Genomic DNA, 27,129 nt, shown 5'->3' on the forward strand with positions numbered 1-27,129 from the left:
ATGCTGCACGTTATGGAAATTAAGAAAATCCCCGAAGGGCTGTGAGAGTGTTAACTTGATTAAAAGCTTCACTGAACTACAGTTAGTTCCTAAACCTTGTCAGTCCTCTTTTTAACCCTTCCTGCCTAGAAATGCAATACATCGCATGCAAATAACTCCAGTCCCTAGCAGTTAATATCCCTTTGTTTTCTTACTCTGTCAGCAACAGGCATTTTTGCTCTGAGGTTCCATGTCCCTGTATCAGCTGCATTTTGATATCTCGGAAGAAAAACAGATGTGTAAATGTATGTGTACATCGAGCATTAGTAACATAGACATAGTCTTAAGCTGCACCAGGGGAGGTTTAGGTTGGACATTAGGAAGAATTTCTTAACAGAAAGGGTGATTAGATATTGGGATGGGCTGCCCAGGGAGGTGGTGGAGTCACTGTCCCCGGAGTTGTTTAAGGAAAGACTGGACGTGGCACTTTGTGCCATGGTCTAGTTGAAATGGTAGGTCATAGGTTGGATTCGATGATCTCAGAGGTCTTTTCCAACCTGACTCTGTGTAACTGCAGGAAAACCGCTCTTGCGTTCCCGTCGGGACCGCAGAGCTCACGGCTGGTTCTTGGCCCACTTGGTGTTCTCTTTCTGCAGAAAGGCAACGTGAGGCGTGCGCAGGCATTTGGATAAACCGCTCCCATCCCCTCTGCAGAACGGCAGACATTTCTTGTGGCGAGGGTTTTCCCTTCCGCGTCCCTGACGAACCACTGCAGGCCCAGCTGTACGGCCCGAGGCAGGACCCGCTGGAATGGGAAGGGCTGCTTCCCACGGCAGCCCCGGGGAGCGGGGCCTGCGCGTGCGCTTGCGCGGAGCGGGGCCCGGGAGGGGAAGCGCTGCCCGCCCCGGGGCGGCACCGCCCACTGCCGGTGGCCACGCCCACTGCCGGGTGGTCCTGCCCACTTCTCGGCCCCGCCCCCCGGCGGGAATCCCCGGCCCCGCCCCCTGCGGGGCCGTCGGCGGGGGCGATGGGGCCGAGCCCCGGTGGGCGCCGTCTGGCCGCGGCGGTAAGCGGGGCTGGGCCGGGGGTCTCACCGCGCCTCTCCTCGAGGGGAGGGCAGGAGAGGAGGGGATCGGGGAAGGCATCGCGACCTCACCGCCCTCCTGCTCGAGAGGCCCGCTCGGACAGCGGCGACGGCGGCCGGAGGATGGTGCGAGGCCGAGCCCGGGCGGTGGGGGGGTGCGGGAGGGGAGTGTATGCTTTGAAACCGGGCCGGGCTCCGTGGCCCCGTCCCCGCCGGCGGGGCGGGGGGTGCGGGCCGGGGCCGGAGCGAGCCCGTGCGCCGGCACGCGCGGGCCGTACGTGCGCCTGGGCACGCGCGGGCCCGGCCGGCGGCACCGGGGGTCGGGCCGGGCCGGATCGGCGTCGCTCGGATCGGCTCCGCCGGGCTCGGGTCCGCTCGGGTCGGGCTCGGCTTCACCGGGCTCGGCTCGGCTCGGCTCGGCTCGGTTCGGCTCTCCCCGGCGCGAGCTCGCTTTGGCCGGACTCGGTTCGTTCCGGCTCGGTTCGGCTCTGCCCGCTCGAGCTCGGCCCGGGATCGGCGGTCCCTTACCCTTACCCAGTGGTGCCTTGTTGCTGAGGGTGCGAAAGGCCCGCGAGCCGGGGGCTGTCAGTTCTGCCGTCTGCTGGGAACACCTTTTCTTTAGTGAATCTTAAGGTGAATTCTACCAGGGCTCTGTTTTCAGTAGCTGAAGCTGTTTCTGTGGCCGGGCCACTGTTTCCTTTCAAGCAGCGAGTGAGTCAGGTTGGCCCGAGTTTATTTTCTGAGCCGCTATCATCTTGTTTGTTTTCAGTCTTTTTCCTCAGTGCTACCTGGGGTATAGGTGAGCACCCGAAACAAACACCCTCGGCCCGAGGTGAGATAGCAGCGATGTGCAGCGCCGTGTTGCCGAAGGGTTTTGCTGAGTGACTGTACGTAGTTAATATTTTGTTCTGTGTTAGCAAGTGTGAGTGACTTTGAGGTGGGGTGCAGGTGAAACTTGGTCAAGACCAGGAGCTTTTGTTTTTTGACTAAGCAGTGTACCAATTTCCAAGCAGCTTTTGAAGCAAGAAACAATGATGCTTTTGTCTGGTTATATAAAGCGTCACCACGGATTTGAGATGGTTTTTTCCATCCTCTGCCCAAATGCCTGAAGCTAAAATTACAGAAGGAGAAAACTTTTATTACCAGAGAGCTTATTAATGTATTTAACTTAGTTTATGATTAGGACTGTTGTCACAGACACTAAAAATGACATTATTACAGTCTTGCTCACCTAGCTGAAAATCAGAAGACAAAAAATATTGAGTAATCTGGGGTTATTTTAGCCCAGCATATTTTTTTCTCCCACTATCTGCTTCTAGTAAAACAACCTCTTGGTTAAGTCTATTTTTATTAGTAAGTTTTAAAACTTCAAGTGTTTTGCAAGGAAGTCATAGGAACTATCACGCTGTATTGGAACATGGACGGTGTTTCTCTGATAACTGCTTATCTCAGCTTGAAAACATCATACTTAGCAAGCATGTTATTTCGAAAAGTGCAAACAAAAGTATGTTTTTCAAAAAAGAGTGCGTGAAAACATATAAGAAAACATTGCCAATAGGGAGCTTCCCTCATAATCTCTAATGATTAGGTGCATGTTTGCACTCTGACATGCCCAGTGTTTTGTCTACTGCTGGAAAACTCTCAACCTACAGTTGCATAGTGCAGAAGTTACTGGTAAAAATTGCTAATTCGTTTTTATGAATGCCAGCAAACTTCTGATAAAAGATTTCAAGGCACTGTTGTAAGACAGTGTCTTTGTCTTTGTATTTACATTATGCTTCCATAAAATAGTTGACGTGTACATTTTAAATTATTATCATTTGTTTGAGAGTTTCGGACTTAGTAAAAATTTACATGGAATTCCATGAACTGGTATGTGTTAGTGCTTAAAGAAAGCCTCTGTTTTTTTGCTTTTTTTCAGAACAAAACCTGAACATCAGGAAGAGCAGGAAACATTGTCCATAGGTAATTTTTAGAGTGGTTTTTTTTCCTAACTGGAATGCCTTTAAATATTCATCCTCAAAGCAAAATACGGTAACAACTCTTAATGTTGGCAAGACTCACTGTTAGTAGAGGAAACTGAAAACATTCTTACACAAACCTTTAGATTTTATGTGTGGTTGCTCAATTTTGTATTACTGTTGTGACTTTGAAAGTTACCACTTATGATTTAGAGAATGCACTGGTAAGTAGCAGGGGAAAATATCCCTGTTTGTTACTAAACAGGATTTTTTTTTTCCTTTTTTTAAAGTGAGTTAGTGGATGGCTGAAATTTGGCTTGACTATTGAGTTGCTGAAATGTTTTGCTGCTTGAGAACCGTGAGAAGGTATGGCACGTTGCTGACTTAATTTACCTTTAGTATATGTATATGTATGTATGTTTTTGTATATGATTTGCATATATGTGAAACTGGTTTGGTATTTTTGATCAGTGCTCATTTCTTTGACATTCTCATCTTTACAACTTGAAGCTTTCAGCAGAGCGTCCACAGCTGAAAATCCCCAAAAGCCATATGCCTGTCCTCGAGTGAGACAATAAAAAGGCTCTCAACAAAACAAGGGTTTTAAAATAGCTGAATTTTGAGACGAGGTAGTCCAAATATGAATATGATGTCCAACATGTTACTGCACTATTGAGTTATTAAAGCTCAGTGTTTCAAAATGTGTGAATATGTCTATAACTATGAGCTTAATTTAGCCAAGCTTTTCAGTGCCAAAACTAAAAGCCAAAAAGTTAAACTTCAGAGAGATGTGAAAAAAAGAAAGCTGGAGGGAATTATTTAATCAATAAATTAAATCAGCCCTATAGTGTGATTGCATAAAGTGTTGTAGTACAGATTGTGTTTCATATCTTTCATGAAGTGGAGACACTGTCCTCAAAGTGGTTATGACCTTGATTTTAATACGAAGCCTTTCTCTGCTCTTCAGATCTAAATGAACCTCTTGGAACAATCCTTGTTCCTTGTGAGTGAAGCCATAAGCATCTTTCTTGCGTTTTATCTCTCTAAATCCATTTTAATTCACTTATTTTGTCACTTCAGTTGAAAGATGCCTCAGAGTTCTGTCTTTCACCTTCACTGAATGAATTCTTCCTTCTGTCACACAGACTAATTTTGGCCCTTGAGCATTTCTCTTTTAAGCAAGTTCAAAATAGACTTCTGGCTGGAATCCTGAGCCTTCCTACTAGCATGACAGTGTTGTTTAGATACAAAACAAGGGAACTAAAGTTAGCCATACTTGGCCATTTTTCTTTTAGAATAGCAGATGGAACTTTATGATTAATAAACTTGGAAGTATGATTAATAATTTCCAGCTGTGTTGGAACTTTTTACCTGAACTACTGGAAACATCATGCAGTGTAGCTTGAGAGTGGATGTGGCAAATGGTGTATAAATAAGGTGAACAGTGAACTGAGCTCTTCTTCCTCCTGGCAAGGTCTAGGAGGATGTAAATTTTTTTGCATAGCTCTTACTCAAAACTGCTTTCAGATAGAAAACTGGTTAATTTACTTTCTTTCCTTTGCTGAAAGAAATTTTTTTCCTTTTACTGTTCTGTGTCCATTTGATAAAAAAAAAAAAAACTGCAATTTTTTTTTTCTCGGCAAGACAATTATTTTGGTGTTACCATACCCAGAACATAGGACCACCAGTGTGCTTTGCTTCCTTTCTTGCCAGATCTAGTAGAAATATTTTTCCTGCATCACTGAGCAACTGTAGCATTGTCATTGAGAGCTTTCACTCTTCATAAAAACACGATATGTGATACTTCACCATCTCCTGCTGTTTTGAGTAGGATCATGGGCTATAGTGATGACTAGTCTTAGAGCTTCTGAGATGTAGTCAGGAAGGAGGTAGAAGTGTTTGCCAGTAATACTTTTTTTTTTTTAATTCTTCCACTTAATTCACACACGTGAAAATTGTTAGTGATAACGGATTTGAAATTTCATCAGTCTTCTTGCAACATAGATTTTCTGTCCCACTTTTCTACAAAAACTTCTGTTTTCAGCAAGCTGACTTTTCAGACCTACTAATTAAATATTTCCTCACCTCTTAGGCAGAAAACATTAGTCTGAACTGCTTTTATGTATCTAATTGAAGAGCTGGAAAAGTTGATAGAAAAAAGGTAAAGTGAAGGTCACTGCATTTGCTTGACAACTCAACTGTTGTCATTTACCAGTGGCCAAAATGAAAAATTCTGCTTATTGCCCGAGCACAAATTTGGGGATTTGGGGGATTTTTTTTTTTTTTTTTAATTAATGACAGCAGTCAGGAAAGTCTCACATGTTTCTGTGTCCAGGATAATTATTTGGTCTAGGATGCTGAACAAAGAGCTGTGGAACAGTCCTGCTAACTATTATTAATAAAGTTATTAGTTTTATGTGAATTGGAAGCAGCTTTGCCTCCAGTCTGCCACATATTTAGGGTTTGCAGTTGGAATGATACTGTGAGGAGTTAAGCATTCTGCTGCTTAACAGAGCAGAGTCCCTGCCCTTCTGAGTTGCAAACGAAAATAAACATTAATCGCAGAAAATGGCCTGTTGAATGTGTTAGCTTGTAAAATCAGCTGAAGGAGAAACCTATTATTGAATATTTACCGATTCACATTTTCTTGTTGCTTTTATATATACTCTCTCTTGGTAATTAGTTTGCTAAATCTGAATATCACCTTTGAGCTATGGCAGGAAATTTTGGTGGTCTTTAATGCAGAACTCATTTTTCTTTCCATTTCGGTCCTCTGTTACACAAGTGTGCTTGTTATAGAACTGTTGTTTAATTTCTGCATAATTGGAGGTATTCAATAATTTGTGCTTTCTGAGCTTCATAGAACTTCTTCAACTTAATTTTTCCTTCTAATCTTAGGTGAATAAATCTTTGTTTCCTACCATTGAAATTTCTTTTAGTCCTTGTTTCTTCTAAATCAGTGAAAATTAAAAGGCAAATAAATATTGTCTTTTAACTTGATATTTTCTATAAAAGGATGTTTAAGAAAGTAGATTTTTTTTTTGTAATGGACACAAGTATGGGAAACTCAGAAACTAATGTAGAACTTTTTTTGACTGAATTATGATTATTATTCCTGGGTAAAATCTAATATTCTTTTGGCACTGCTTGAAAAATGCTAGGTTTGGCTTTTAACGTGGAGGTTCTAAAATATATAAGGACTGGCTTTTAAGAGAAGCATCAGGAATACCTACAAAAAATACCACCATCTGTAATTTGAACTTCTTGATTGGGGAATTTTTCTTTGAGAAAGTAGAGGGAAAAGTTACTGTACTTATTTACATGTCTTTAATCAGCCATTAGCATCCACCATCTCTAGAACCTGTTGGATTGGCTCTGTTGAAATACAGCTTTGTGAATCCTAAGGGGAAAGAAAAATCTAGAACTCAGACTTCTGATATCAGTTTTAAATTATTATACTTGCAGTTGTGAACATTTACTCAATTCTATCACATTCTAATGTAATTTGTTTTGTCACTTGATTGGTTGCATCATACATAAATATTTTATTACTTTATTAGGTTATGTCTGGACAAGATATTGCTACAGTGTGTTCTTCAGGCAAGAACTTTGTCAGGAGCTGATGCCATCAATGCTCTCAGACCTTTCTATTTTGCTGTACATCCAGATTTCTTTGGCCAGCATCCCAAAGAGAGGGTAAAAATCTTTTAGTATGCTTTCTCTGTAAATATTTCATGTATTAGGGATGGAAATTTTCTAGTTTTCCTGCTCTCAGAGAGACAAACATAGTGTTAGAATTTAATGTGGTTGTTACCATGGAACAAAAAGATGCACTTCCTTTATTTTTAGCAAGGATAGGGCCCTTAAACATCCATTATTTATTACTCATATTTTCTAATTGTTCTAAACAAAATACTGAATCCTTCCAAACTAATTTAGAATACATACTACTTTATCATTTTGAAATGCTGTGCATTATATTTGAATCAGTATATTTCTTTAAGCTTGAAAGCCTTAAAAGTAGGTTTTGGAATGTACAAGTATGTACATCATACAGATTTATTCATGCAAGATAATTAGTAATGCTAAGAATATAAACTGCATCACTACTTGCTAAGAGCAACTGGCATTTTGTAAGAACTAATTCTACCTGTAAGATTAAAAAAGGTTTAAGTGAAAAATTACCAAATTCATCATCTGTAATGGTTTTTTGTTTGGTTTTGTTTTTAAATAGGAAGTAAATGAAAACTCTCTGAAGAGGTTAAATGGCTACTTGGAGAACCTACAGAAACCAGGATTTCGTTCCTTGAAGCCAACTCAGCTTACTTTTTATGTAAGAGAAACAGAACCAAACTCTTCTAATGTTCAAGAATCCTTCAGTGCTTCAGGTGCTTTTATATCGTGCAGAATGTATCTTCCTGTATTTAAATTCTTTCCGACCATTACTTAGCCTTGTGCAGTCATAAAGACTTCTCAGCTGAATAAAATCCATGAAAAATGGATTAGAAATGAAAATATGTATTAGATCAGACAGCTGGGACCATCCCAAGTAATTAAACATCTAAGCTTTAAAAAGCGTTGAAAGAATGAGACATTACAGAGTTGAGGTCAAGTTACAGTGTGAGAAAGTAAAAAACATAGGTGGATGTAAATGATAATTTTTCTGCTTTTAATACTATTGTCATGTTTAACTGGAACAACAGTTGGGTCCTTATCCTCAGTACACAGTGTCAGGGTACTTGTAGGATCAATAGGAACTTATTCTGTAAAGCAGAAGCTGTATAATATCTGAAGCTTCAATTTACCACATTGTCTCTTATCTTTGAGACCACAAAAAGTATTGCCAAATTTGGAATATTGCTTATGATTAATTTTAGTCTGCATATTTGTCTCTGGTGTACCAATATGCCTTACCTAACAGATGAGTTTTACGTCCTATATCCTGACAGTTAAAAGACTTGAGCAAATTGTGAAGGACCCTAGTGCTAGGTCCTAGAAAATAAAATCATACTGTTTTTCAAAAAAATAGTGTTATGTTCAGTCTGCTTAATGTAACATTTGAAGTGGAAGCTGTCTTCTGCTCTTGAGTCAAAAACTTGCTTTCTAACAGGGCAGTTTGGCCCAGTAGCTGTGATGAGACATAGTTAAACTGCACGTAAATTTTGCAGTGAGTACTGAAATAACAGTATCATAATAATTTCCAACTATCTGTGCCTTGTTTGGTTTCTCGTGTAAGAGGAGAGAAATGTGAATGCACTTTAAATAATTTTAATTAAATAATACTTGTATTTTACAGGGTTTCGAGCAGTCAGTTTTACGTTACGTACTAGGGATCTCCTGAGCACAGTATTAGATATTCTCAACTCCTGCAGTTTATCTACAGAGCATATTCAGAGTTTGAATGTGAACTCTCAGCCACACAAGGAAGCAAAAAGCACAGTGAACAGACCTATCAAATGGGATAAGACTTACTATTCGTTTACTGGATTCAAGGATCCTGAGGAGGAACTAGAACAAGCCCAGAGAGTGGAAACAACTTTGATGTATGTAATGCTTTCATTGAACGGAAATTTTGTAGCCTAAATTGGTCTTATTCTAGTGCCAAGTTCTTTAAAGGCAGGCAATAAGCGTTCTGAACAATACAAAACTTTATTGTTCAACATGTAATTTTGTCATGCTTTTTATAATTAAAGAGAGTTCTAATGAGCCCCTGGGATAACTAGTGCCAGCTAGCATTCTTGTGTCTTTGCCCAGCAGTCATGTTTGGTCAATCCAGTTTTGGTTGATTTAGCTTTTCAGGTTTGTGGAATATTGGTGGCAGTTCAGAAGGAGACAGAGGGTCCACTTGCTCCAAATAGCTCCTTACCTCTTACAGTACTTCTGTAACTCAAAACTATATGGCTCCTAACTTTATTGTTACTCTTTCATTATCACGTTCTGGTGGGAGTGAGAGATAATACATGAAAACTAAGGTTAAAAGGTTTTAATTTGTCAGGTATCTTAGTGTTGTGCTCCTCATTTGTTGTTCATCATGCCAACCTTAATATTTAAATTGATGCAGTTATAAATACTGAACTTGCATTTAATGTAGCATGTTGTGTATTAGAAATTGGTGCTCTTTTTGGGACACATACACATTTTGTGGCCTTGAAAAACTTCTTGTAACTTTGTGTCATTTGAAATGAATGCAGGACTGTGCTGGAAGGTTCTTCAGAGCAAAGCATACCCCTTGTCCTGCATACCACTTCACAAATAAAGCTGCTTTAACATATGCAATTGTAAAACACTTAACTGAAGTTTAACATACTAGAGAATATTTTTACTTAGTTTTACACATATACAAGAAATGCCACAAAGAGTTATATATTAACAATCTCCTTTGAATAACTATCCTTTTGGCATTAGGCCTCTCTTTTTACTTGAGTTTGAAATTTTTTGCTCAGAATACAATATGAGAATGGAAGTATTTGTTTGTAAAAATAAGAGTATGAAAAATCAGTTTATGCTATGAACAAAGGCTAAATCTCTTAAAGAGTAACTTTTCCCTATAAATAGAATTATCTATTTATTGAAATTTTAGATGTACTTAATGAGTCATGTTTGTCTGGTTGTAATTATTGTGATTATACTTTGACTCATTTAATCTATGTTCGTGTCAGCTCTGTAGAAGTTACCTAACCTAGCCCTCTAGTACCACCTCTTGTATTTGGTAATCTACTATGATCACTTTGGTTGGGTTTTCCATTGGGCTTTGTCGTGGCTTTTTTTTTTAAAGGCAGGTACGTGGAGATTTCTTTCATTAAAACACAACGTTCTGAAGCTGCCCCCTGAAATCACACTAATCTGCTTCTCTACCCCTTTCATACCTCTGAGTCTTACAGTTTACACTGTCAGTGTCTTTTGGTTCAGTTTGATTCCCTAGTCCCCTTCAAAGACATTAAGTACCAGGTTTTACTTTGTAGATATCTTCAGGTGAAGCATTCAACAATTTCAGTTTCTGTCCTCTATTTTTAAAAAATCCCTTCACCTGGTAATTTTGAAATAAAACCTTTATGTTAGCAGTAAGAATTCAGTTACCTGTACTGTTTGCATGAAAGGTAATACAGCAGCATGCTTCTACTGTTGAGCATTTTTCCTCCTCTTTCAGATCCTGGCTAGATGATAATGGAGCAAGTGCAGTAAAAAAGCTGAAAAAGAGTTTGCCGCTTAGAAAAGAACTAGAACGTTTAAAATCTGAACTTTGTAATGAACTCCAGCTCTCAGATATCAGGTAATAAATTAGATCAGTTGGATTTGGATTAAGGCAATCAAAGCAAGGAAGTGTTGCCTAATTCTACGCCATGAGCTTTAAAGACTCGTTTCAGCAAAAAAGCTATATTTCATATATGAAAAAGTGTTACTGCATTGAATATTTTTGTAGAAGAATTCTTTTGGGACAAAAGTTTCCTGTTAAAATCTGCTCCAAGAGATCTCGTATTTGTAACTAAAAATGTAGGCTCCGGTTGAGGCAAACACATAACTAGAAATAGAACCTGTGCATATGTGTTAGTTTGGGTGGTGTTTTGCTGGTTAAAATTGCTCTTCCTGAATTCAAGTTAATATCTACAAAGATAACTAGACTGGCAGTGAAATGCAACTTTGCACATTGTACATATCGTGTGAATGTTTAATAAAAATGTTCCTTCTAGTGCTTTGTTTCCCACTCTCCAGAGTAGGAGCTGTGTTTCCTTAGAAGGGCAGAGTACAGTTGGAGATCTTGATTCTTCAGAATAGTTTCAGAAAATAATTTGCGATCCCTTTTTAAATTTTGTGCCTTTGGCTGAGAATGTTCTGAAGTGTGATATTCGGTATGGGAAAATGGCAGTGAAGGTATTCACCAATGGAAAAATTAACTTTGGGGGATTATTTCACAGACCAGTCTGTTAAGTTCTGTTTTTTAAAAAAAAGGAAAGAGAGAGTTGGAGCCTCTGAAATCATGCTTTTGTCCTTTCACCCTGTAAAAGGCCCTGGCTTCTTTTAAGCTGAAGCCAGTTTTTTTGAACACAATTTCTAATCCTCTGCAACTGTGCTGTGGTGAGGGTTTTTAAGATTCTGAAACAGTCTTCAGTATTAAACATGTGCATTTGATTTTATTCATTGCTTATATCTAATTTTCTTACAGTTTGTGCTTTTAAAATTCACTAAAACTATTGTGTTCCATGCAGAGTTATTCACCTTCCATGAGTTATATCGTTATAATTCAGAAAAGAATGTGCGTGTTGGAAATCTGACAAACCAGTATCTTAATAGGGAACTGTTACTTGTGATATTGCCAGTGTTCACAGAGGTCTGAAAAATAACTGGGTCATTGGCTTTATGCCATGTATAAGTTTAGGACAGCTGAAGACATGCCACCTTTTTACATTCCCGTCTGGTGCTACTGAAAGCAAAGTGATATTGCTAGGTAACAGTAAGTAGTTGTTTGAATTACTTGGATTAGATTAAATTGCCTCACAAGTGCTGTGGCTTAGTGCCATTTCCTGCATCCCAAAGAGTGAGGTTTTGCTAGTTAAATTCCCCCAAATGAGATAATCTGGGTTGACCCCAGCCAGCAGCTAAGTCCCCACACAGCCACTTGATACACCCCGAGTGGGATGGGAGAAAGAGAAAAGGAAGAGTAAAACCAAGAAAATGTGTGGATTAAAGTAGAAGTTTTAATAGTGAAGCAAAGCTGTGAGTTCAAGCAAAGCAAAAGGAGGAATAAATTAACTGTTCCCCTGTCAGAGGCAGGTGTTTAGCCCATTATGGGAGGCAGGGCCTCAGTATGTGTAATGCTTGCTTGGGGAGACAAACACCGTAATCACGAGGATCCCCCCCTTCCTTCTTTCTTCCCTGTGCATTTATTGCTGAACACAACATACGGTCTGGAATAACCCTTTGGTTAGTTGGAGTCACCTGTTGTGATTTTGTCCCCTCTCAGCATCTTGCCCACCCCTGCCTACTTGCTGATGCTGGGGGGCAGGTAGGGAAGAAGAAGTGAAGACCTGGACACTGTGCCAGCACTGCACAAAATATTGGTGTGTTATGATCACTGTTTTAATAAAAATGCGAAAGATGGGCGCTGTGAAGAAAATTAACTCAATTCCAGACAGACCCAGTACAATAAGGGAATAGTAATTTCCTACTTTGAGACAGTTTTATATCAACTCTGTAAAAGGGTGTATTTTTTCAATACACTGGGACAACTTCACAATTTAAATGTTTTTGCAATTTAGTTAGAAATCTGATCTGTCTGTGATGGAAAAGATGTCAAAACTGCGTATATTAAAGTCACCCAGGTAACACCTGGCTCCTGTATCGTTTAACAAAAATTACTCCACTTAAAATACAGATAATACATAGCAACTTTCCACTGGAATTATAGTAATGTTTTGGGCTAGGAAGTCGGGGAAAAAAAAAAAAAACAACCTTAGATACTGTATTTGCTCCTCTGGACAAACATTACACAGTGTACAAATAAACTGCATGCTGCATGACTGAGCCAAATACGGAGTTGTCTGTCACTGTTTTCTTGCTAACCCCCTTCTAATTGGGGGAGAGATTTACAAGTTCTATTCTGTCTACCAGATTTTGTATTTGATTTTCTTATATCTGTCATTGGTTTTCTTTGGGTTTTTTGGCCTCACTTTAAGAAACACTGTGAAATTTTATTTAGGCTTTTTAACTGTTCAAATAACATATGACATGGACAGCTTTTCAGTAGCACTTGCTTTTATTACTGTTGAAGTGCTATTTTATTTGTGTTATAAGGCTGCATCTCAACTTCTGTGATTTTTTTTTTTTTTTAATGATATTGAGAATTAAATGCTTTCAATTGTATTTTTATTTAGGTGGCAGAGAAGCTGGGGTATTGCTCACCGCTGTAGCCAGCTGCACAGTCTAGCTCGCTTAGTCCAACAGCGACCTGAAGTATTAAAGAATGTTAAAGGTATTTCTGTTGCTGGTTTCATATATCCTAATATAGAATCTATCTAGAGATGAGCATGGGTCTTCTGTGACAGCAGAGCTTTTGTTCTTTTCATAAATACCTTTCGTAACTGCAAAAACAAACTTGCCAGGCTTACTGAAAAGCTGGTGAGAACTTTTAAGCTACTGGGTATTTTTTAAGGTGGTCTTACCTTGTAGAATATTCGCTACACTCAGCTTCTAGTTTACTTCTTAATAAATGCAAACAGAGTGAGTTGAAGGCACCAGACTTAATATTAACAATGAAGGTAAAAAATCTAGTCTGGACCTCTGAAAGGGCGGAGGTAGCAATAGACTGTTACCCATGGTAGATTCAAGACAAAAATGTGAGGAGCTCTCTAAAGAGTCAGTATAAGGAGGACTTAGAAGAATACCTTTAAAATTGTATTTGTTTTCTCTTCTCATGTGTGTTCCATAAAATAACTATATTAAAGTCTGTATTTTCTCAAGAAAAACTAAAATATTCTGTAAACCTGACCTACCATTCCTCTCATACAGTTGTTTGACCTGTGGCAGTAGCTGTTTCCTCTAATTGTAATTCCACATTTTATGCCTGTCTGCAGATAGTCAGTTTTGAGATGCTTTCATTTGAGGGTGCACCTAATCCTTTGTCAAAAGACAGTGGGTAGGACAATAAGTAGTAGTTTTAAATTGTATCAGGTTTCAAATTAGTTTCTCTTCCTAAGCATGCTAAGGATTTAAAGTGCTAAAAAAGTCTGTCTTGTGAACCAGTTGTAGTCTTCATCTTTGAACATCTGTAATAATACACAAATACCTGTCAGTAATTATACAGGTACTGTTGATCTTGCCTTAGGGTACAAGAATGGACTAGATACCTTAAAGTCAGTGCTGCTCTTTCTTTGGGATTTTGGAAAACTGATTTCTGAGACCAAGAGCTTCTCTTTAAGCCTTGTCTTGTAGGTTAATACATCACACTGAAGACTTTTGTGGAAGCTTATTTTGATAAATAATTAGTTGCCTGTGCTCTTACCCTAAAGAATTCTTAAGGATCTTTGTACTTCACTTAAAAAAACCATACTCAGACTCAAAATTGGTTTATCACCCTAAAAATACACCCGGAATTATCCTTTTATGTTGTCTCTATTTTTTCTTTAAAAAAGGAGTGAAAACCTAATGTGAAATGAAAATTATTACAGCTTGCATGTTGCAGAGAGTTCTGTGAAAATGGTGTTGAATGACTGTGCTAATAGTTCTTTGACCAACATTTACCTTACTTATGTATACTTTAAACATATAACATGTTTCCTACTGTATGTGTTATTTGTACAGATTCTTTAAATATGCTGTCTGCTGAGATTTTCTCTTATTTTAAAAGTAGTCATAAGAAAAAAATCCAAGTATCTAAAAAACTATCAAGTTCAAACAGGGAGAAGGCAAATGCTAAGTCAGGTTTGTATGGAAAAAAATTCTTAAACTAGACTTTTCAAGAATCTCTCTCAAACTTTGAGAATAACAAAAGCATCTACTCATGTGCATTTGTGCTGCAGAAATACACTGTGAGAATTATTGCAGTAACTCAAGTTAGTAAAGAGCTTTGTTCAATCTCTAGGGCGCACAGTGGTATTTACAGACCGCTCGGGTATGAGTGCAGCAGGTCACATAATGCTGGGGACCATGGATGTTCACCATCACTGGACCAAAGTAAGAGGATTTCCAAGTAAATGATAATGCCTTTTGTTATGACATCCTTTTTAAAACTATAACAAAAATATTAATAGGTGCAGATAACTGATGAGTAATTTAAAGCAAACACTTAGCTATTATGTTTAGCATCACTGTGTACACTGCATTCTAAATTTAATCCTCTGTGTGCTGTTACTAACAACAGTCTTTGTCAGATGTTTACTGCTGCTTTCATTAACAAGTCAGTACTACTCCTGATTAGATACAAAGAAAACTAATTTGTTATGCACCGTTCCAGTCTGTGCAGCAAGCACTGGCAGAATATTTAGTGATCCATAAAGAGCTCATTTCCATGAAGAACTAATGAATTTTATTCAGATTTTTCATAAATATGAGATTTAGAGGGAGTTGTGAACTGATGATTTCAGTCAATGACTACTAACCAACCCCATCAGTCCATTTTGTTCTTTTAGGCAGCTAATGTGGATGTTGCAGAAATTTATCTTTAGTGACTATGCCAGTTCTGCTGCTGCTTGTGTAACGTTCAGTTGATAAGCTTTCTGGCATTCTAAATGATAAAGTATTATATGCAAAGAACCAAAAATTAAATTTGTAGTGATATCAACATGTCACTTAAGTAATTTTTCTTTAATCGTGGTTGCTGAAATATTATTGATAGTTCTATCAAAAAATACTTCTAAAGGAGACAATTGGTGGAATTTCATACTAGGAAATTTCACCCTGTTAGAATATGAGAACATTCTATTTCTGTAGTCCAGTCAGTGAATAATATGAAAACTTGACACTCAATGTTCTTTCTCTGGTTGTTGAATTTTCACCTATATATGTTTCACTGAGAGAGAAAACAAACCATGGTTTGTTAGTGTGAATGATTTACTAAGGACTTAGACGTTCTGATGAATACTAAAATAAACTCTTATCTTCCTTGAAAAGATAAATGCTCTTTCTAACTTTGCCAAGGAGGTCTTTCTAACTTTTCAGAGGAGGTCATATATCTACACAAAATGCCATGCCAATGGGATAATGTGTGTAGTTAGTTGTAGTGATGGTACAAAAGAAAGGTATAAATTTGAACCTGAAATCAAAGGCTTTTTATTTTAAAATGCACTGGAGATCATGTGAAATGTTACATAGAAAAAGTCAGTGAAAATCTTGATCAGGTCGATTAGCCACTTGGTTTTTAGAGGACATAATTGTCCAATTCTACCCCATTTTAGAAAATAGTCCTAAGTGCTACTACTTTTTGTTACTAATTACTAGAAGAAGAAAGCAGTAGGATACTGTCCAAGTCAGTCTCTAGAATGCTTCATCAGAAGTACAATATTTAGAGGAGTTTTGCCATTTTTCTCCATAACAAATGCAAATCCTGAACTAATAAATTTTGTTGTGCCAAAAACTGTTCTGATTCTACTACTCTCCTGGGTTTCTAAAGAGATTGTTCTGAAATCACTTGACTTGTTCCAACAGCAGCATTTTTTTTGTATGTAAAACTACATTATAATGTAATAACAGAGTAGATGGTGAGTAGTGACTATTGTATGAGGAATAGCTCTACCACTATAAGTGTGGTGATAAATGTTTTATTTTTGCTTCAGATGGTATATTTTTTTAATCTGGAACTGTTAATTTCTGTATATATAGTGGTGCCTTTATAGCATAAATATGAAAAATACTTACAATCTTAGTCCCAAAATGTATATATTTGATATTTCTCAATTTCGGTATTCTTTGATTTTATTTTTTTCCCCTTGAGTTCCATATTTGTATTGTTAAGTGTCTCTTTTATAGTTTCTTGTTATTTTTTTAATTTATTAAAATTAGTTTTATGCTCTGTGACATAGGAGATGTGTTTTGTGTGTGTGCACAGATTTTTGAGAGACTGCCAAATTATTATAAGCTTCAAAAAAGGCTGCTGTTCTTGGAAGATCGGATAAGTGAACTTCTGGGAGGCATACAAGTAATATATATTGAAGAACTGCAACCTTTGCTGACTCTAGAAGAGTACTACGAGACTCTGAACTCTTTCTATAATAAATTACGTGACAGCAGACTGCCTTTTCATCCTCGCAGTCTGCGAGGTTTGCAAATGATTCTGGAAAGGTAGGTATTTGCAGGAAAGGTTTATTTCTTTCAGAGCTTTTACTCTTTTTTGGGGTTTTTTTTTGTACCCTGATTATTGCTTTCACTAAGAAGAAAAGTAATATAATCTCGGATTTTCATTATGTCAAAGTCGCTTTGTTTCTGAAGGTTTTAAGTGCATTTTGTGGGTTAAGAAGGAATCAGACTGAAGAAAATCCTGCTTAATTTCATTCAAGTTGGACTCAAAGTTCTGTCTTTATTTTTCAGTATTGTGCTGGGGTAAATCAAAAGTTTTGTGCTGTCGTGCTGGTGTTCATATTTTTTAAGTATTGTTGTCAGTTGATTTTGAAATGTAGTTTTAAAAAATAATTATGTATTATGTTTCTGTAGTCTCATGAACCAAACTTGATTAGTTTTTTACCAATTATTCTGATAGTGATTAATTTATATTCTTTTATCTTCAGAATTCATGCTGAAAGTAATTAATGGAAATACTTGCATTTAAAAAATTATACCTTGTTCTTTACTTCCATCATGTTTCATAAGTGACAGATATGCACCAAGCTTACATGAATTTGGACACTTTATGATCCCAACGGTCTGTGATCCAGCAGCTCTTCAATGGTTTATTTTTGCCAAAGCACAGGAAGCAAGAGAGAATCTGAAAAGAAAGGAGGAGTAAGTGTTCATGTGACTTGATACATTTAGCTCATTAAAATCTTTGCATGTCATGTTTTTTATTTGGAGGAGGAGGAGAACTTTGAAGAACATATTCATACTCTTCTGGTGGAAAAAATCTTCTGTTTATAAAATAGAACTTTAACCATCAGCTTTACTAAGTGAAGAATGGCAGCATTCAGTGAACACAAACAGTTGTTAGAAAATACCCTCCTTCACCTTGTAGAAACTTCATTCTGATATAAAAGATCTTTGCTTACAAGACAAAATTGCATAATTTTTTTACAATTACTTCTCCAAAGGGGAGGTGGGGTTTTTTTTAAAGGAAGATACCTTTAATTGGATAAGAAAAGCAACAACTTCTATTAATGTTAATTACAATGTGACAGCAGTAATAAAAAATCTAAACTAAAAATATTGAGACAACTACAGAATCATTACTTCTAGTTGTTTTTCAGTTAGTTTAGAAAGCCTGAACTGTCTGCATTAGTTGATCAGTCACAGCTCCAGTGACTTAATTAACTCTACACATTAACTTTATTTCTGAGTAGTTTGAGTTTGCCATGTGGTGTCTTATCACTCTGGGGTGAAAGGAAAAAATCATCTGCAAGCTATGAATTCAGTATTCTTAGAATTGACCTTTAAGATCATAAGGTCCAAGTGGATCCATATAATTCCGCTTTTAGGAAGTTACTAACACATTTAATGTGCATCAATTGACTGTACCTATCAACTGTTGTTTTTGATGACATACAGAGTACTGGTGTAATTATAAAAATGAGAATAATTATGAACATGATCTTATACTTCAAACTTACACTTTCGACATTATTTAAGTACTTGCATCCCTTACATTAAAAGTGGAGCTTTATAGGATTTTATTTTGATATTTTTCCCTGTTACTTAGTGAGCAAAAAGATGTCATGGTGCAAGCTTTCAAATGTGACTCCCTGGGCATGCTTTTGCCCATAGTCATGGGAGAATGTTCAGTCTGACCTCTGAGTAGACACAGGTATCAACCTGCACAAAAATCTCAGCTGTACCAACTGTACATGAATTGATACCTTTGTTTACATGCATATAACCTACTTATTTCATTATTTCTGATTTTAATGTATATTCAGTATATATTGAAGTGCTTGCTTCAAGGTGGTTTGGTTTTTGGGGTTTTTTTTAAGATGCTAAGTTCTAACTTTGTCACTGTGTGTTGCCTTCGTTTGCTAGGATGATGATTACAGAAAAAGAGCTAATTGATACTTCCACTGAAAAATTCTCTTTGGACCGGCTGTATAAGGAGCCGAGTGTTTCCAGTGCCCAGATGATAGATTGTTGTAAGCGGCTGCTGGAAGAATCACTGCCATACCTACAAGGCATGCACCTTTGCATTTCACATTTCTACTCTGTGCTGCAGGATGGAGACCTGTGTATACCTTGGAACTGGAAAAACTGAGAGACATATCTGATAATCAGATGAATTGTTTATTTTCTGTAAGAGGTTATAAATATGAATGTTTTTAAGAGTAAATTATTTAAATCTGTATTTTGATATCAGTATTCAACATACAAATTTTCTTCCAGCTGCTGCTCAAGAAGGAGTGGAGTCCTAGACAATTTGCACAATGCACAGTATTGGTAGTTCTGAAAAAGACATTTGTACATCATCCATACTACTGTAGAAGTTCAATGTATGTTAACAGTTGTGAAACTGCATTTTTGTAGTGAATTCTGAAAATACATTAAATTGTGAGTCTGCAAAAGTGTGCATGTGTATTTTTGATATACATGAATGTTGCCAGATAGATCACCTTAAAGAGTGTGCTATTCCAAGCAGACATTATACATTATCTTAAGGGATTCGTTGAATGCAGAAGTTCAGTACATAATTTGTCTTCTGGCAACGTTGGCATTTCATACTGCTGCTTATTACTGAATTAGGAAAAAACAAAAAAGCAAGGGAAAAACAACAGAATATTTCTACTCTGACGAAGAAAACAATACATTAACTGGGTCTCTACAGCAGAGTTTCATATGCTGGTCCAACAGTGTTGCCTTAGGATTCCAAAATACACCAGTTGTACTGTCTGCAGTTACTTTAAAGCAGATGTCATTCTCTTTTTGTTTTCCAGCATTTGCTCCATAAATACAGACAATCCTCTTTACTTACACTATAACAGATTGCAAATCCCATTCACAACACTTAAAACCTGAGTACTTTAATGTGACATCTAAGGAAAGGAAGCATTGATTTGTGTGGGATTGTCTGCAAGAGTAAGTATTTCTCAGTAAGAACAAGGAGTTTGCAGTACGGCAAATGGATCTTTACTGGTACTTTATTCTTTGAAAAAAAAACATGAAATAAAGTGTGAATGTATGTCAACACTTTTTCATTGTAATACATGCCAAGATGCATTTTGGTATTTGGATTACTACTTTACAAAATATCTTTTGAGAAACACCAACTGCTTAACATTTCTGCACTTGAATTCATCATAACTGGCAAAAAAAAAAAAAGAGGAATTGTCAAATGCTTACTTGCCTTGTCTTTTTATTTGTATTGAGCAGGGAAATTGTTGTGGTTCTCTGTTTTCTCCTGTTAAAAGACTCAGTGTCAAGTTGTTTGATATGTTGTCAAACTTAAAACAAAAATTCTCACTGTGATTTCAAATGTGTGTTTTAAAACATTGAGGCAGAAGCTGTGACTTTTTCAGGCCTTTAATTCAGGGATATTACTGGCAATTCCTTGTGTAGGTTTTGAAGGTCAGTTGATAGTTTCTTCTAAGTAGTTTAACTTCCATTGCACGTTACCTCCCTCGCTCCATCTATCATTGATGATCCTGTCCATGTCCCCTGTGCTAAGCAAGTGAGCCAGTCCTATCAGTTGTAGCCCAGCAATATTCCCTGTAATAGCTCTTTGAAAGCAGGGTGTCATTGGCAATAAAAAGTGAATGTAGTGGAGTTTTTTCTTGCTTGAGTTGAATGGCCCCTTACAGATCTTGAGGCAATAAGCAGTGGTCCAGTTTGATTGTGGAGGAGATGATAAAAAGTCTGAGGGAAGGTGGGTGGATGCAACTGAGAACCCGATGGAATCCTGGAAGGATAATGATGCTAATGTCACAGAAAGCAGTGACTACACCTCTTTGCGGTGCAGAAAAGATGACTGGAACTGGCTGGAGGAGGAGGAGACATAAGCTCTAAGAGCCTTAATGAAATAAAGCATGAGATGTTTCCATGTAAGTAACTGGGGCAATGGAGACCCTGTCCTGGAATGGGGTTGGTGTAGGCAAGGGTTGGCAAGGGAGAATGGGACTGAGCTTAAGTGTAAAAGCAGTGAAAGTAGTTGCTGTTACACACTTCTAGTCTGGGATACACCTGCAGATTGTCACCATTCCTTCTAAGGGGAAGTAGCCGATATCGTCTAGCAAAATGTGTCGGCACTCCAAGGATAGTGTGGCAGGTTGCTCTCCTGATGGTTACCTCCGGGCAGGGGTCTCTGTTCTTGTGCAATAAACCAGAGTTCCAGTCCTGCCACTCTTCCACCAGGAAGGTGGTTGGCTCAGGTGCCATGGGGGTGGGTTTTCATTCTTCTGTTAGGTTCAGTTTTCCTGAGTTCTGAAGGAGATACATTATAAAAATCTCTAAAACTGCTCAGAAGTTGAGTAGTAAAAGAATTAAAGTTGAGCATAAGTCAGTAATTCAGCAATGCAAGGTCTAGAACTTAACAGTGTTATTTTATAGTGCACTTTCTGTAAGTCCATTTTGCTGCAGAATGGTTGAGTTCCCTTTATAAGCATATAGACCTCTCTATTTAACATACTTAGGAAAATGGGGGGGGAAGTAAATTTAAGGCACATGTTGTAGGTATTTATTTTGGCATGTTTGACTTATTTTGAAGACTGTCACAAGAGTAACAATTATCCATTTAGGTAAATATATGGGTTAAATCTGTCAGTTACATTTTGCTTTCTGACATGTTAATATGGTGGTGGGAAAAAAGAGGTAATAGAACTCTGAAAATCTTTTGTCACAATGGCAGGGTGGAAATGGATGATGATTTGAAACTGTTGTGTTTTTAAGCAGCGCAGAATGCCTCGAATTCTGTTCAACAGACTTTGCTATCGCCTCATTACAGAACTGCATTTGAATGAGTACTAACATCTACTGTAGTTTTTTTTCAGTACAATATTCCTGCTTGCTCTGCGACCAACAACTAAAAACATGCTTGGCATTAAGTTTCAAAAAGTGTCCTCTTTAAAAACAAATCCTAATATAATTAGGTAGAGTTGATGTCTTGCTGTTTTAATCATTATTGTTTGGCTTAGATTTGAGGTTATCTACTGTTTAAAAATTTGCAGCAAACATGCCCGAGATTAGCTAAGGGGTTAGAGCACAGTGCTAATAATGCCAAGGCTGTGGGTTAATCCCCGTAGGGGCCATTCACTTACGAGTTGGACTTGATGATCGTTGTGGGTCCCTTCCAACTCAGAATGTTATGCGATTTAAAAAGTCATTCTGTGATTTGAAAGATAAGTAAGAAACTCTGCCAGTGATCAAAGATTTGAAATGTGTGTTGGTCATCTGTCATGAGTCAGTAAACCCTGATGCCCAGATTGTGTCATTCAGCCCATGAGAGTGGTTTAGTATTTTCATGCAGCTGCCAGAAGGAAATTCAATGCCAGATTCAATGCTACAATAAAAGAGGTGGGGGCTTGAGACAAAATTTATCACCTTAACAAGTTATTTTGATGCTGTTTAATACTGTGACCTTGAGATGCAGTCACTGACAAACAGCATTTTCCATCTTGTCACGTGTTGGCACAACATTTTACAGTATCAGTTCTGTATGAATTTCAGTGTTACGGGCTCCTGCCTGGGTTTTAACAGCTGTATATGAAAATTGCATGCAATTGCATGCAATAAGGTCCATTTTGTCGTTGTTCTTGTGGCTATTAACTGCTGTGATACAGTCTCCAGCACTAATTGGCTTGTATTCACGTTTTGTAAGACATTCCAAATCTTGATAATGAATCTTGAGGAAGACTTAAAAAGGGAAAGTCTTCTAGAAGATTAGAGCTAATTTTTTAAAGCATATCTAAAATCCATCAGAACTCTTCATGGAGAGTGTAAATCTCATCTAGTTTTGTACGTTACAGCTAAAAAAATCTTTCTGAGGAAACTGAAATTTTTAAACTTACTAATTTCTGTCTTTCTGAGAATATATAGTATTTTTCTGAAGAAGGTTATCTCTGTGACTCCTTGGACATATGCATGTACTGTCTGCGTGTAGTACATGTATACAAAGATGAGACTTACCTAATATTTATAAGCTTAACGTTATGGAGATTTGTAATAGAGAAGGGCAGGGTTGTTTGGGGGTTTTTGTTTGATTTTGGTTTTGGTTTGATTGATTGTTTAGTTGTTGTTTTGAGGGAGGGAGAGAGGGTTGTTTGTTTGGGGTTTTTTGTTTGATTGGTTTTTAAAGCCTAACTGAGAAGGAAAAAACATAGCTGTAAATACAGTGAAAACATTAATTTAAGAAGTTAGACAGGAAGATCATCCTTTTCAGTTGCATATAAATACTAGAGTAATTTGACTTAAAAATACAAGATTAAAAGCTGGGATCTCGATTCTGTGCATGGAAAAAATGTTTAGATATCTCTCTGGAAGGCCCAGGTAAAACTACAGTATATACTGAAGGAATGGAAAAATGATCTTGTTTTGCAGTTTGTCCTTTTCAGCTACATATTCTTTACACGATTGCTTAAATGCTGAATAATTTAGTTCTTCATTTTTGCGAAATCCTCCGATGGGCGCTGTGTCTAAGTAACCAGACTGATTGATTATGATCTCAACGAGGTCTTTAAAACAAAAAAACCTTTAGAATATGTTTTATTTAGTAGAGCTGAAATTTAGTATTTTCGTGACAACTTTTATATTCTAAAAGTGTCTTTTCTCTGATCTGTTTCCATAGCCTTTGGCTGTTGTTTTGACTCTGTATTTTAGCAAGTTTAAATGATTTTTAACTCTTTTGCTTTCCCTACCATGTTTACCAAAAAAACCACAGGTCTTAAATTCACCCCATCTCTGCTGTGGACTGCGCTAACAACAGACCCTCCCAACATGCCTGAAATTGAGCTGCTTAACCTCTTTCTAAACTTCTCTTGGATTTTAACAGGGAATAAGATTTCAGAAAAGTGGGAGCAGCCAAGGTTTGTGCCAAATATAACGGCTGCAATGACAACATGAAACGGTGTTTTAACATTGAGGTTAGATAAAAAGAGCAGGGTTAATTTTCTTTTTATTTAGTACCAACATCCCTACCTAGCTGCACAGGAGAACACAAGGCAATTTACTGTAGCTTAAGACACCAGTCAGCTTTAATTTCTTTTTGATTGTTTCTCTTTCATCATCTGCTCTGTCATTTGATTTTTATATGTTGCAGGGACATAGTTGAGCAGTCAGCTAATGCCTGTGGTTGCTGTGTGTACCCTCTCTCTGTAATGGGATATTCTGGGACCATTTACTAAAAGCAGGTCTCGGATGAGAACCTGATGTCCTCCCTCAAGACCGCTCTGTGATCTGGCAGCCACAGTTCAAGATCAAGGCATTTCCTTGATAGTGCTCTGTCCAACCCACACGTTATTTTACCCATCCGTTTGTCATGCTCCTGGGAACTTACTCTGAGATTTTTTTTTTTTTAGTGGGATGTTTCAAGTTCATTGAGTCACTGGGTCACAGCCATAGACTGAGTTTTTGAATATGTTATAATCCAAGGTCATAGGTAACTCCTGTTTTTAGCTCGCATTTATTTCAGACAGTCCATGGAGACTGAGTGGTAACTTCTACACATTGCTAAAAAAATTGAATAAATGCAAATCCTTCAATTTTACAGCTGATTAAAATTGCTAGAATGTACTTAACAAGGAGCGCTACATCTAACTTTGATTTTTCTCACCAACTGGCAGCTAGGGCATTGTTCAGAGACTGTATGATTTGGGGCTCACCCTGCTAGCAGGGATGTGAGAAGGTAATACTGTCTCAGAGAAGCAGACCTGTGGAGGGTGAGTCACTGTTGTCTTCATCAAGACTGCCTATGCAGCCCCAGGGGAGGACATCTGATCACAGCAACCTCTCCGGTGCAGTGGTCTGAGTAGCCCTGCTCACTTAAAAACAAAAACAAATGAACAAAAAGCAACCAAACAAAAAAATAAAGGAGAAAAAACCCCAAACCAACATACCACAAAACAAATAAAAGTGCTCCCTGGGGGGTTGTAGCAGTGCTGACAGAGTTTTTTGAGCCTTATGGTTTTTTGAGCCAATTTTCTGCTGTGGTTTTGCACACTTCAAATAAGATTCTTGGAGGATGATGCCGCTGTCTTCAAAATGGACAATCCCTCTAGCCAGGTGATATTTAAACATAGGGTTGTTAGTGTATTGCATGATCAGATGCACATTCCTCTCTGTTTAATCTTTGAGCTTGCAAGACCTTTCTGTAAAGGTCACAAAGTGTTAATCTAGATGTGACTAACCAGTTCACAAAGGTTTTAGCAACAGGAAATCTTGTCTTGGTCAGTATTTTTATGATGCCTGGAATACCTGGGTCTCTTGCACTCTGTATTACCTCAAAAAAGAAAAATCAAATTAATGAATCAGAATTTAAAACTCTGTACAGTTGCAAATGTTTTTTCATTGCTCAGGTCTTTGTTGTCCTGGCATGACAGACTTTGGAGGGAAAATAAGTTGTGCTGTAAATTGAGGAGTATATGTGTGTTCTGGTTTTAGCCAGAAATCTCTGCTGGAGCTCAAGATTCCCTGTCTTCATTTTGAGATGGTGAAAAGGGGGTGGGACAAAGGACTCTGAAGGTCTAAACCCCTCCTGGCTGAAGCCAGGACTTTAAAAAAAATGATTACATATATACACGTGTATATATATATTTATCTTCTTCGCTACTGTACGATTCTTTCCATCTTTACTGGGTATAGAACCCGTAAACTGTAATCTTCTGGCAGGAGCCACATTTCATCTACAATTTATGCTCCAGTTTAAAAATGAGGAAAAGGAACAATCAGGTTTAGGATTGCTCCAGCTTGACAATTAGGGGTTTTGTCCACCTCCTTTCTAATGCAGTTTGTCATGACTTGCACTGAATGGCAGATCTAAAGAGCAGGTGCTAGCTGAGATTTCTAGTTATAATTTAGTAGCATATCCCTAGCTGGGTAGCAGCCCTTTGAAACCATGGAGACCTTACTGCAATTATAGGTATCTTCAGATGTCTTCAAGAAGTCCTGGCAGACCTTCTCAGCTCACAGGTCTTTCTTAGAAGAGAAATTTAATTATGTCTTTATTTGCAAAATCTCTTGTGAAAAAATACTCCCTCACCCAAGTAAAGCTGCATAAGCCTGTATAGTGAGTGTGGTACATCTGTATATCTGGTTGGCATTAGAAATTTCTTTCAAAGAAGAGAACTGCTGTTCTGACTAAGTACGTGTGTCCTGCATTTTTCTTCATCGGGTTGGACTTGGTAGGTACAAATCATAGGCAAGTTTATTCTAAATGTCTTGTGTTCGAAAGTGGCTAAGAAGAGAGTGTGGAAGGATTGGGTGTTGAGTACATCTGTCTTCCTTCTTCCTCTCCTCTGTCATTTCAAGTACTAGTGCCAATGGGCAAAGGCTACTCCACCTTGAGTGAGCATGGACCTTTGGCTGCAATAGTGGCAGTTTGCCTAGAAATTACAAACCAGGGTTTCCAGAACTGCTTTCTGCTTCTGTCAAAATAAAAGCTTCACTGGGTACACACTGTCACACTGTGTCTTAAACCCTCATGCTCCACCACAGCATTACAAAGTGTACTCTGCCTGCATTCCAATATGTTCTCACATGCTGCTTATCTCAGTGGTAGACTGCAGAGATTCTATACAAATACTGAGTCACCCATGGCATGGGATATTTGTTAACTCCTCTGTTCTTTTTTAGTTTAAAGTTTATGCTGATTTTGTCATTCCTTCATTGTTCCCTTCTTTTATTATGTTCATTTATTCCAAAGATAAACCAACCTTTCTTGAAGACAGAGTTAATATTAGGTGAAACACAATTATGTGGTGATTAATGGAAGCCTAGGTGCAGTTAGCAATCACTTAAATGGGCTGGATTTCTTAATGATTACTTCGTTCTCTACAAATTTATTTTGCAGACAACTTATTGTGCTGAATTCTTCTTGGATAAAAAATTTGTGAAACATTTTCAGCATCACCCTGAGGCATGAGCAGAAATTACATCCTCACTGATCACATATGATAAATAATTAAAATGGGTAGGATCTTGCCCAGACCCCACACACTTGAAAGACTTGCTCAGTTCCTAGCTTCTGTGGGGGGAAAAGGGGACCGTGAAAACAGGGAGAACTGCACTGGAGAATTTGAGCGTTGTCATCGTGGTGCACTGTTAGAGTCATGGAATATGTAGATAAGAGGCATAAATAGAGGATATCTGAAAAATAACTTGGAGAAGCTGTAAGCTTTGCTATTGTTTCCCTTTCTGCTTTATTAGTCATTGGTCACCTCCTGCTAACCGGGGTATAATCTTGGGATTATTCTTTATAGGATGAGCATATTTAGGGTGAAATTTTGTGTCCTATAACTTTAACCACAGCATACGTTATTAAAAGTTAATATAATGGTCCTC

General features: G+C 37.9%; 1 protein-coding gene across 12 annotated transcripts; it reads left to right on the forward strand.

Annotated features, from left to right (window-relative positions):
- The first annotated feature begins 952 nt into the window (after positions 1–952).
- TCAIM (T cell activation inhibitor, mitochondrial) lies at positions 953–19,208 on the forward strand. Of its 12 annotated transcripts, none has more exons than XM_051789029.1 (14): positions 973–1,045; positions 1,833–1,950; positions 2,985–3,028; positions 3,315–3,390; positions 5,117–5,185; positions 6,585–6,720; positions 7,259–7,412; positions 8,321–8,567; positions 10,172–10,294; positions 12,894–12,991; positions 14,600–14,691; positions 16,562–16,794; positions 17,320–17,451; positions 18,676–19,208. In XM_051789029.1, exons 5-14 carry the CDS (start codon positions 5,145–5,147, stop codon positions 18,899–18,901), a joined length of 1,482 nt encoding a protein of 493 aa, XP_051644989.1. In that variant the 5' UTR covers positions 973–1,045; positions 1,833–1,950; positions 2,985–3,028; positions 3,315–3,390; positions 5,117–5,144; the 3' UTR covers positions 18,902–19,208. The 12 variants fall into 12 exon arrangements, with proteins under 12 accessions (XP_051644996.1, XP_051644989.1, XP_051644994.1 ...); XM_051789031.1 differs by having other exon boundaries at positions 1,028–1,045; positions 1,846–1,950; XM_051789030.1 differs by lacking the exon at positions 973–1,045 and adding an exon at positions 1,407–1,696.
- The last annotated feature ends 7,921 nt before the right edge of the window (positions 19,209–27,129 follow it).

Source organism: Manacus candei, unplaced genomic scaffold, assembly GCF_025592945.1.
Source record: "Manacus candei isolate 608988 ecotype Guabito, Panama unplaced genomic scaffold, ASM2559294v1 h1tg000026l, whole genome shotgun sequence".
In the NCBI taxonomy this organism is placed as follows: Eukaryota; Metazoa; Chordata; class Aves; order Passeriformes; family Pipridae; genus Manacus; species Manacus candei.

What these genes read in the sequence shown, in the direction of transcription:
- TCAIM (XM_051789029.1), top strand. Translation starts at nt 5,145, where the DNA reads ATGTATCTAATTGAAGAGCTGGAAAAGTTGATAGAAAAAAG. An exon ending in GAAAAGTTGATAGAAAAAAG is followed by an intron (nt 5,186 to 6,584) that starts GTAAAGTGAAGG and finishes TTACTTTATTAG; the next exon opens with GTTATGTCTGGACAAGATAT. An exon ending in AGAATCCTTCAGTGCTTCAG is followed by an intron (nt 7,413 to 8,320) that starts GTGCTTTTATAT and finishes TGTATTTTACAG; the next exon opens with GGTTTCGAGCAGTCAGTTTT.